Genomic DNA, 12,340 nt, shown 5'->3' on the forward strand with positions numbered 1-12,340 from the left:
ACTTGGCCTCCACAGCCCATGAATTCCACAGACTCACCACCCTCTGGCTGAAGAAATTCCTCCTTATCTCAGTTTGAAAAGGATGTTCCTTTATTCAGGGGTTGTGACCTCGCATCCTAGACTCTCCTAATAATGGAAACATCTTCTCCATGTCCACTCCATTCAGGCCTTTCAGTATCCGGTAGGTTTCAATGAGATCCCCCCTCATCCTTCTGAACTCCATTGAGTACAGGCCCAGAGACATCAAACTCTCCTCATAGGTTAAGCCTTTAATTCCTGAGATCATTCTTGTGAACCTCCTCTCGATCATCTCCAAGACCAGTGCATCTTTCCTTAGATATGGTGCCCAAAATTGCTCACAATATTCTAAATACGGTCTGACAAACACCTTATAAAGCGTCAGCAGTACATCCTTGCTTTAATATGGAACAGCACAGCACAGGAACAGGCCCTATGGCCCACAATGTTGTGCCAAACTCATTAAACTAATGACACCTTAATCCTTTGACTGCACATGGTCCATATCCTCCATTATCTGTATTTCCACTCCGATCCATTGTATTCTCCCCACATTTCCATCAGCTCCCTCCAGATTATCCCACTCATCTACACACTAGGGGTAATTTACAGCAGCCAATTAACCTGCTGACCTGCACATTTTTGGGATACCAGAGCACCTGGGGGAAACTCATTTGGTCTTTTACGGAATGTGCAAACTCCACACAGACAGCACCTGAGGTCAGGATTGAACCCGACTTGCTGGAGCTGTGAGGAAGTGGGTCTACTCACTGGGCCACTGGGCTGCTCACTGTGAAGTGCTTCAGTAACACTTGCTTTTTTTTTAACCTTCTTATATCAGCTGGTTTGGTTAAATCGCCTAATGTAACTCCTAACCGAAAGCATTTGACTTTTTGTTTTGCCTTAGACTCTGAACAAGAACAATTTGATTCCTGATGACAGAAGCAACTATTTCTCCTCACTACAGCAGACGAATGTGTACACCACAACATATTATCCCAGCACCCTGAATAAGTATGACTACAGGCCTGACTCATCACCTAGCAGAACCTACACCTAACTCCCACAGAGATGGTGCTTAGAAATGAACCAGAAAGGACCCCTGCAAGCAAACCATAATCATAGCAATGCTAGTAGGCATCATAGTATCAGCCAATCACAGTTCAAATTTTCTTGAGGTCCTCCATTAAAGATTTGCACTTCTTCAAGATCCATAGTTCCGGCCATCAAGACTCGTTTATGACTTATGAGAAACCAGGACTTAATAAGCAATGGATTTTTTTTTATATATAGACTCGCGGACGAAGAGATATAATTCGTTTCTGACGGGAAAAGACTGAACAAAGCCGTAAAAATGACCGCCACGACGGCTGAACAGTTCAAACGTTGCTGCGGCAACCAGTCATCTCGATGAAACTGTAGATTTGCTGAGGATTTCCTCATCAAGATTAATTGGTACCTTGAGAATGTGACTGTAGAACCAAGACGTGGAAATACTCCTTCAGAACTGAGAGGGGAAAAAAATGACATTATTTTTGTTATTAATCAAAAAGGGTTTTTTTTTCTCTTCCCCCTTCAGTGTTTCTTTCAGTTGGATGTTCTGTGAAGCCTAACAGTAGCAAAGCATAGTCTTACATAGTATTTACTGTATAGAAATGGGCCCTTTTGCCCAACAGGTCCAAGCCAGTGTTCATCTTACCAGTGTTCACTCACATTTCATATCCCCTAGTCGTAGGACCATCAGAATGTTCCTTGTTTTAAACTGACCTGTTGCTTGTAATGTGTCCTCTGTCCCCGCATCCCTTCCCTTTTCTCTGCTCCCTTTCCTTACTGTGAATGTGAAATGTTTTCTTTTATGTAGGGAAGTCAGTTGATTAATAACCACCCTATGACATTGTAAATTTGTTGGATTTGGCACTTGGGGGAAGGAAGGAGAAGGAAGAACGTTCAGAAGGACAAAGCCAACAATTCTTTGCTTAACCAGGGACTTCCAGCAAATCAATTTATACCATCAGAAATTAATTGTGAAATATTTAAAGCAACTGTATTTTTTTTCTGTTGTTTAATTGACAGATCAAACACGCTTTTTACAAAGAAGTTAAATCCCGTGCTTTGTTTATTTGAGAGGAGTTGGAATGGTACAGCAGAGCTGGAGGCCATTCAGGCCGACATGGTTGAGCCAGCTCATTTAAAGATCTATCCAATTCCCTGTACTCTGTCCAGAGCACTGATCATTTCCCCTTGCAACAAAAAAAAACTGCTGGAGGAACTAAACGGGTCAGACAGCATCTGTGGAGGGAAACGGACACTTGATGTTTCAGGTTGAGACCCTTTGTCTGGGTCTATTTCTCTCCACAGATGCTACCTGACCCGCTGAGTTCCTCCAGCATTTTGGGGACACAAAATATTGTAGATGCTGGAATCTGGAACAACACACAAGATGCTGAGTCTTGACCAGAAACGGCGACTGTCCATTTCCCTCCACAGATGCTGCCCGACCCGCTGAGTCCTTCCAGCATCTTGTGTGTTCCTCCAGCATTTTGTTTGTTGTTCCAGATTCCAGCATCTGCAGTCTCTTGTGTCTCAATAGTTTTCCCTCCTCATATATGTTACAAAGTTCCTTTGGAACCTGCTTTCCCTGTTGAACATGACAGCCTAAGTGGAAAAAAAAGCAACTTTTTTGTTGCCATTTATTTTAAATCTCTGTTGTGTGGTTATTTAAAGGCCTGATTTTAGTGAGTTTGTTGTTGAAATAATTTTAAGGAGGGAAGATGAACTCTTAGCATTATTTTAAAAAAATGTTTGCAGCCACTTTAAGGAGAAGTGCAATTAATTTAACATTGGATTGCAACCCCTGGTTGGAAAGGGCGGATTGGATTCTTGTATGGATTCCCAGATTTTTCATTCTCATTTCCTTTGGGATTTGGAACTCACTGTCTGTGGGGGAGGTGGAAACAGGGAATTGGTTAGGCATCAGTGGTGGGAGGTAATGAGAAATGGTTTGTTCCTCAGAGAGCACAGTTTCAGTGGACTAAATGGCCTCCTGTGCCATAACGATTCTATAATTTTATGATTATACTGTTATGATCTCCAAGACTAATTACTTTTGAAATCAGCAAACTCCTGAACAAGTAATTCAGGGTGAATCCTTTGATGGTTTATACGCACCCTTGTCCCTTAATATGATCACTTCAGTTCATGTTTGGAAGATCTAATTACTGCTTCACCCTTGATTAACCTACTCCGTTGAAATATGGCCTTTGATGTTTGACATGAACAGGTTGTTCTGAGAACTGGACACAGGAGAATTCATCCTCTAAATTCAAAGTCAAAGGCGAGTTTATTGTCATCTGCACAAGTACATGTTTAATTACAGGTGCAATGATAAACTTACTTGCAGCAGCAACACAGATGCATAGCATCAGATAAGCAGCATTCACAAGGAAAACATAAACATAAATTATACATAATTTTTACAAGAAATAATACAATTAGAACAAAAATAAGTCCATTTTAGTGAAAAGTGGTCATAGTGTTGCTAAACTGTACTGATTATGGTTATGCTGATTGGTTCAAGAACTGAATGGTTGAAGGGAAGTAGTTGTTCCTGAACCTGGTGGTGTGGGACTTCAGGCTTCTGTACCTCCTGCCCGATGGTAGCTGTGAGAAGATGGCGTGGCCCGGATGGTGGCCCTATGGTGCCATAACATGTTCTGAGTTTGTTTCTTTCATTGTGTCCTGGAGACATATAGCACAGAATCAGGCTCTTTGGCTCACCATCTCTATGCCGACCATTAAGTATGAATCCATACTAATCCCATCCACCATCACTTCGTCCGTAGCTTGCTATGCCTTGGTGATTCAAGTGCTCTTGCGGATACTTCTTGAATGTTGTGAGAGCTCTTTCACCTATTTCTTCCTCACAGGATATGGAGGTCAATGGCAAACCCTGTATTGGGATTGGTTTATTATTGTCACTTGTACCGAGGTACAGTGAAAAACTTGCCTTGCATACTGATCGTACAGGTCAATTCATCACACAGTGCAGATACATTGAGTTAGTACAGAGTGCATTGAGGTAGTACAGGGTAAAAACAATAACAGAATACAGAGTAAAGTGTCACAGCTACAGGGAAGGGTTTTATCCTTAATCCCGCTACTCAAGAGGTAGTTAAAAGCCAACCACATTGGTGGGTCTGGAGTCATGTACAGTCAGGTAAGACCAGGTAAGGACAGCTGATATCCTTCCCTGAAGGGTGTTAGTGTAGATGAGGTTTAGAGAAAATTCAATGGTCTTGTGGTCACCATTATTAATTCAATTTTTTAAAAAATTCCGGATGTATTTAGTTGTTTGAATTTACACTCCACTGCTGCCATGATGTGATTCATACTTACTTTTCTGCATTAATAGTGCAGAACTCTCTGCTAATCCAGTAACATAACCATTGCACTACCATAGCCTCTATTGAAATGATGGCACGGTGGTATCTCACAACTCCAGTGACCCGGGTTCGATCCTGACCTCGGGTGCAATCTATGTTGAGTCTGCACGTTCTCCCCGTGACCATGTGAGTTTAGAGTCATGGAGTAATGCAGCATGGAAACAGGCCCTTCGGCCCAACTCATCCATGCTGACCAAGATGCCCAGCTAAACTAGTCCCATTTGTCCGTGTTTGGCCCATATCCCTCCAAACCTTTCCTATCCATGTACCTGCCCAAGTGTCTTTTAAATGTTATTGTACCTGCCTCAACCACTTCCTCTGACAGCTCGTTCCATATACTGACCACCCTCTGTGTGAAGAAGTTGCCCCTCAGGTTCCTTTTAAATCTTTCCCCTCTCACCTTAAACCTATGCCCTCTAGTTTTTGCTTCCCTTTCCCTGGGGAAAAGACTGTGTGCATTCACCCTATCTATGCCCCTCCTGATTTTATACACTTCTATAAGGTCACCCCTCAGTCTCCTACATTCCAAGGAATAAAGTCTGAGCCAGCTCAATCTCTTCCTATAGCTCAGGCCCTCAAGTTCTGGCAATATGCTAGTAAATGTTCTTTGTGCTCTTTCCAGCTTAATGTTGTCTTTCCTATAACAGGGTTTCCCCTGAGTGCTCTGTTTCCCTCCCACATCCCAAAGACGTGTGGGTTCTTAGGTTAATTGGCCGCTGTATATTGCCCCTAATTTAGGTAGGTGATAGGATTGATGGGAATGGAAGGGAGAATGTTAAAGGAAAAATCTTGGAGGATGGGATTACTCTGCGAGCTGGCATAGACTCGATGGGCTTTATGGCCTTCTTTTCTGTTGTAGAGGGATTAATTACAGATGGACAATAAATATGGAAAGATAAATGGAAATAGTTCCAGTATTTTGTCCATGTGTGTTACTGCATTGAACGTTTAGTGCACAAGACAAAAAATGTCTAACATAGCAACACCAGAATTAACAATTCCATTGCAGTTCAAGTACAGGATTTCTCCTGCTGGCTTGATACTGTGCTCTGAGCAACTCCTGACCCGTCATCAGACTGTGACGAGATACAGAGATGGTCCTGGAATGAAGAGCAGACTAGTGGTTATGCTAAGGGATTGGATGAGTCTCTGAGATCGGGGTTGAAGTGCATTGATGTAGCACTTGATGGCTTGATAATAAGCTCAAAAAATCTTTCCTTTATCCATGCATTGTCTTAATCCAGATGACCTCAGTTACAAAAAAATGACATGGAATGAATTTTTTTTAATGTTTACCGAAGCTCAATTCAGAGCTGGACAATTGGTATCAGTATTGATTTGTATTGTCACATATACTGAAATACAGTGAAAAGCTTTTGTTTTGCATGCCATCCAGACAGATTGTTCCATACATAAGTAGACTGAAGTAGTAAAAAGTAAAGCAGAATGCAGAATATAGTGTTACAGTTACAAAGAAACTGCAGTGCAGGTAGACAAATAAAGTGTAAGGGCCATGAGGCAGTATTGGTATTGGTTTATTATTGTCACGTACCGTGAAAAACTTGTCTGGCATACCAATCGTACAGATCAATTCATTACACAGTGCAGCTACATTGAGTTAGTACAGAGTGCATTGAGGTAGTACAGGGTAAAAACAATAACAGTACAGAGTAAAGTGTCACTGCTACAGAGGAAGTGCAGTGCAGATAGACAATAAGGTGCAAGGTCACAACAAGGTAGATTGTGAGGTCAGAGTCCATCTCATTGTATAAGGGAACCATTCAATAGTCTTATCACAGTGGGGTAGAAGCTGTCCTTGAACCTGGTGGTATGTGCCCTCAGGCTCCTGTATCTTCTGCCTGATGGGAGAGGAGAGAAGAGAGAATGACCCGGGTGGGTGGGGTCTTTGATCATGCTGACTGCTTCCCCAAGGCAGTGAGAGGTATAGAGTCCATGGAGGGGAGGCTGGTTTTCATGACACGCTGGGCTGTGTCCACAACTCTCTGCAGTTTCTTGTAGTCCTGGGCAGAGCAGTTGCCGTACCAAGCTGTGATGTATCCAGATAGGATCAAGAGTTCATGTTTAGTGTACCCTTTATCTTTAATTGAAGACAGAGTGTGCAGCTGGTATAGGGACTGCCTCACAACACCAGGGACACGGGTTCGATCCTGACCTTGGGCGTGGAGTTTGCACGTTCTCCCCGTGACAAGTGTGGGTTTTCCTCTGGGTGCTTCGGTTTCCTCCCACATCCCAAAGACATGCAGGTTGGTAGGTTAACTGGTCACTGTAAATTGTCCCTGGTGGGTAGCTGGGTGGTAGAATTTGGGAGTAATAGATGGAAATATGTGGAGAATAAAAAAAAAATGGACAATGTAGGATTAGTGTAAATGGGTGGTTGATGGTAGCCACAGACTCAGTGAGCTGACTGCTCTGTTTCTATGGCTCTATGACCCTAAATTTTAGCTTATAGTTACCTGAGTAAAAGCTGTGACTGTTTGTTAAGCTGTGACTAAAGTTCTTGATGACCTTGGATCAGCTTCAGCTCATTTCTTTGATGTCCTATACCACCTTTGTTGTTCCTGTAACAAGTCATTGGCTTGGTAATTGGTGTATTATTGTCACATGTGCCGAGGTACAGTGAAAAATGTGTTTCGCATGCCATCCGTACAGATCATTATATCACATCAGTACATTGAGGTAGTACAAGTGAAAACAATAACAGAATGCGGAATAAGATGTTACACTTACAGAGAAAGTGCAGTGCAGGCAGACAATAAGGTGCAAGGCCATGATGAGGTAGATGGTGAGGTCAAGAGTCCATCTTATCATATAAGAGGTCCGGTCAATGGTCTTACAACAGTCCAATGGAAGCTGTCCTTGAGCCTAGTGTTATGTGCTTTCAGGCTTGCTGTGTGTTTGAAGGCAGCTGGGAGCGTCCAGGCCTGGTGCAATCACACTTTGCTGCATGTGGAGCCTTTGATCAAATGTCTTGCTTCAATGCCCATTCTGATAGAACCTTGGTTTATCTGCATTGGCTGCAGTGAGGACAATCTTCAAGGAATGACTCAACCAGCTAGTAAAAGGGGGAAGTTCACCTTCTCCATTTTATGACTGCATTTGCATATTTTTAAGAGATATGGTGATAGTCCAGCAAAGTGACACTGAGGTAGAAGATCACTCAGCCATGAATGGACGAGTAGGATCGAAGGGCCAAATGGTTTGTTTCTGTTCTATGTCTTATGTTCTTATATATATGAAAGCAACTGGGAAGTTATGTGCACCAATGAATATATTTCTGACAAAGGGTCTTGACCTTAAACATGAACTGATTCTCTTCCTACAGATGCTGCCTGACCTGCTGAGTGTTTCCCCATATTTTTTGTTCTTGCTTCAAATTTCTCTCATGATTTCAGATTCCCTGGTCGTGTCTCTCAAAAGCATCTGGCCGGGATGATGTCCCTGGGGATGTCCTCAGATCCTGTGTAGATCAGCTGGCGGGGGAATTTGCAGACATTTTTAACCCCGCCCTGCTTCAACCTGAGGGTTCCACCTGTTTTAAGAAGACCACTATCATTCCAGTACCTAAGCAAAACAAGGCAACATGCCTTAATGACTATGACTGGTGGCTCTGACATTCACCATCATGAAATGCTTCGAGAGGCTGGTCATAGCACGCATCAACTCCATCCTCCCAGACAGCCACGACCTTCTCCTACTGCCATAACAGGTCTATGGCGGATGCCATCTCTCTGGCCCTACACTTATCTCTACAGCTCCTGGACAGTAAAGACACCTATTCATTATTCATTGACTACAGCTCCGCCTTCAATACTATAATTCCAAGCAAACTCATCACCAAACTCTGAGACCTGGGACTCAACACCTCCCTCTGCAACGGCATCCTTGACTTTCGGACCAACAGACCAGAATCAGTGAGGATAGTCAGCAATACCTCCAGCACGATTATTCTCAAAACAGGTGTCCCACAAGGCTGCGTCCTCAGCCCTCTACTCCCTATATATTTGTGACCGTGTGGCCAGATTCTGCTCTAACTCCATCTACAAATTTGCAGATGATACCACTGTATCTCAAATAACAATGAGTCGGAGTACAGGAAGGAGATAGAGAGCTCAGTGACGTGGTGTCATGACAACAGCCTTTCCCTCAATGTCAGCAAAACCTGTCCTGATCCAACCACGTAGACGCCACGGCCAAGATAGCTCACCAGTGCCTCTGCTTCGTCAGGAGGCTAAAGAAATTTGGCATGTCCCCTTTGACATTCACCAACTTTTATTGATGCACCATAGAAAGCATCCTATCTGGATGCATCACCTCTTGGTACGGCAAATGCTCCGCCCGGCACCACAGGAAACTTCAGAGAGTTGTGGACACAGCTCAGCACATCACAGAAACCAGCACCCCCTTCACGGACTCTATCTACACTTCTTGCTGCCTCGGTAAAGCAGCCAGCATAATGAAAGACCCCACCCACCCCAGACATTCTCTCTTCTCCCCCCCCACCCCCCCATTGGGCAGAAGATATAAAAGCCTGAAAGCACGTATCACCAAGCTCAAGTACAGCTTCTGTCCTGCTGTTATAAGACTATTGAACAGTTCTCTAGTATGATAAAATGGACTCTTGACCTCACAATCTACTTTGTTATGACCTTGCACCTTATTGTCCACCTGCACTTACATTTGAAAATTGTCAGAGTGGGGGATTGAGGCTATGGTTCAAGAGGCTTGGGTGAGAGGAGATGGCTAAGGTAAGTCTCTGGTAAGTTTCCTTCTTTTTTTGATTTTTCCTTTAGTGCCAGGCTAGAGAAGTTAGAATGGCTCCAGGGCCAGTGGTGACTTCATCTTGTGAGATGTGGGAGTTCTGGGAGACCTCCAGTCTCCCTGACAGCTACATCTGCATGAGGTGCATCCAGCTGCAGCTCCTTACAGACCGTGTTAGGGAACTGGAGCTGCAGCTGGATGACCTTCGACTCCTATGGGAGAATGAGGAGTTTATAGATAAGAGCTACAGGGAGGCAGTCACTCCTAAGCTGCAGGAGGCAGGTAGCTGAGTGACTGTCAAGAGAAGGAAGGAGAATAGGCAGGTAGTGCAGAGTACCCCTGTGGCCATTCCCTTGAATAACAGGTATATCGCTTTGGATACTGTTGGGGGGGATGACCTACCAGGGGAAAGCCTCAGTGACCAGGTCTCTGGCACTGAGCTTGGTTGTGTGGCACAGTAGGAAGTGGGGAGAAGAGGAGACCGGTAGTGATAGGGGATTCAACAGTAAGAGGGGCAGGCAAGAGATTCTGTGGCCATGACATCCTGGGTGCCAGTGTCTGGGACATCTCGGATCGGGTCCACGGCATTCTGAAGGGGGAGGACGAACAGCCAGAGGCCGTGGTACGTATTGGTACCAATGACATAGGTGGGAAAAGAGATGAGGTCCTAAAGAGGGAATATAGGGAGTTGGGTAGGAAGCTGAAAAGCAGGACCTCAAGGGTAGTAATCTCTGGATTGCTGCCTGTGCCACACGCCAATGACGGTAAGAATAGGTTGATTTGGCAGATGAATGTGTGGCTGATGAGTTGGTGCAGGGGGCTCGGTTTCTGATTTGTGGATCATTGGGATCCCTTCTGAGGAAGGTACAACCTGTACAAAAGGGATGGGTTACACCTGAAATGGAGGGTGACCAATATTCTTGCAGGCAGGTTTGCCAGAACTGTTGCAGAGGGTTTAAAGTAGTTTGGCAGGGGGACGGGAACCAGAGTGATAGGTTAGATGTTGGTTCATTTACTGTACAAGTAGATGCTGCGTGTCGAAATACTGTGAGGAAGGATAGGCAGTTGAAAGGACAAAATTGCAGTTAGTTGGATGGGCTGAAGTGTGTCTACTTTAATGCGAGAAGTATCAGGAACAAGGGTGATGAACTTGGAGCATGGGTAAGTATGTGGAACTATGACGCTGTGGACATTACAGAGACTTGGCTGTCGCAAAGGTGGGAATGGCTGCTGGATATTCTGGGGTTTAGGTGTTTCAAGAGGGACAGGGACGGAGATAAGATGAGGGAGCGGCTTTGCTGATCAGGGACAGAGACACAGCTATAGAAAGGGAGGACATCCTGGAGGGATCATCTACTGCGTCAGTGTGGGTGGAAGTCAAACAGGAAGGGAGCAATCACTCTATTGGGAGTATTCTACTGACCCCCTAATAGCAGCAGAAATACTGAGGAGCAGATCAGGAGGCAGATTTTGGATAGATGCAAAAATCACAGGGTTGTTGTCATGGGTGATTTCAACTTTCCTAATATTGGCATTGGTTTATTATTGTCACTTGTACCGAGGGACAGTGAAAAATTTGTCTTGCATACCGATCGTACAGGTCAATTCATTACACAGTGCAGTTACATTGGGTTAGTACAGAGTGCATTGAGGTAGTATTGATTGACACCTCCTTAGTGTAAAGGGGATAGGTGGGGTGGAGTTTGTTAGGTGTGTCCAGGAAGGACTCCTGACACAGTATGTGAACAGGCTGACTAGAGGAGAGAATATACTGAACCTGGTAATAGGCAATGAGCCTGATCGGGTTTCAGATCTCTTGGTGGGAGAACATTTTGGAGACAGTGACCATAACTCCTTGACCTTTACCATAGCTTTGTAGAGGGACAGGAGCAGACGATATTGGGAGAGGGAGAATTATGATGCTATTAGGCAGGAACTTGGGAGCATAAATTGGGAACAAATGTTCTTGGTGAAGTGCACAACAGAAATGTGGAGATTGTTCAGGGAGTAATTGCATGGTGTTCTAGATTGGTTTGTCTCATTGAGGCAGGGTAAGAATGGTAGAGTGAGGAACCATGGTTGAGAAGAGATGTAGAATATCTTGTCAAGAGGAAGAAAGAAGCTTATCTAAGGTGTAGAAAGCAAGGATCAGACGGGGCTCTGGAGAGTTACAAGGTCGCCAGGAGGGAGCTTAACATTGGACTTAGGAGAGCTAGAAGGGGGCATGAGAAGGCCTTGGTGAATAGGATTAAGGAAAACCCCAAGGCGTTCTACACATATGTAAAGAATAGGAGGATGACTAGAGAGAGGGTAGGATCGATCAGGGTTAAAAAAGGAAACGTGTGTCTGGAGTCAGAACAGGTAGGGGAGGTCATCAATGAATACTTTGCTTCAGTATTCGCCAGTGAGAGAGACCTTGACATTTGTGAGGATGGCGTACGACAGGCTGATATGCTACAGCATGTTGACATGAAGAAAGAGGTTGTGCTGGAACTTTTGAAAAACATTAGGATAGATAAGTCACCGGGGCCAGACAGGATATATCCAAGGTTATTACGGGAAATGAGGGAAGAGATTGCTGCGCCTTTGGCAATGATCTTTGCGTCCTCACTGGCCACAGGAGTAGTGCCAGATGATTGGAGGGTGGCAAATGTTGTTCCTTTGTTCAAGAAAGGGAGTAGGGATAACCCTGGGAATTGCAGACTAGTGAGTCTCTCTTCAGTGGTGGGCAAATTACTGGAGAATATTTTTAGAGACAGGATTTATGGGCATTAGGAGAAGCATAGGCTGATAGGGACAGTCAGCATTGCTTTGTGAGGGGCAGGTCGTGCCTCACGAACCTGATTGAATTCTTTGAGGATGTGGCAAAGCACATTGATGAAGGTAGAGCAGTGGATGTGGCACGGATTTTAGTAAGGCGTTTGATAAGGTTCCTCATGGAAGGCTTATTCAGAAAGTCAGGAGGCATGGGATCCAGGGAAACTTGGCAGTGTGGATTCAGAATTGGCTCGCCATAGAAGACAGAGGGTGGTGGTAGATGGAGCGTATTCTGCCTGGAGGTTGGTGACCAGTGATGTTCTGCAGGGTTCTGCTCTGAAACC

The 12,340-nt window shown here is 44.5% G+C and overlaps 1 protein-coding gene across 4 annotated transcripts in view; it reads left to right on the forward strand.

Annotated features, from left to right (window-relative positions):
- Positions 1–6,990, forward strand: part of sema5ba (sema domain, seven thrombospondin repeats (type 1 and type 1-like), transmembrane domain (TM) and short cytoplasmic domain, (semaphorin) 5Ba) — a 350,416-nt gene extending 343,426 nt beyond the window's left edge. For all 4 annotated transcript variants that reach the window (XM_052028256.1, XM_052028245.1, XM_052028265.1 and 1 more), the window contains one exon: positions 926–6,990. In XM_052028256.1, the coding sequence (XP_051884216.1) occupies positions 926–1,078 (153 nt within the window). In that variant the 3' untranslated portion in view covers positions 1,079–6,990. The remainder of the gene's footprint in view (positions 1–925) is intronic.
- Positions 6,991–12,340: the final 5,350 nt, after the last annotated feature.

This window comes from Pristis pectinata, chromosome 1 (genome assembly GCF_009764475.1).
Source record: "Pristis pectinata isolate sPriPec2 chromosome 1, sPriPec2.1.pri, whole genome shotgun sequence".
NCBI classification, from domain to species: Eukaryota; Metazoa; Chordata; class Chondrichthyes; order Rhinopristiformes; family Pristidae; genus Pristis; species Pristis pectinata.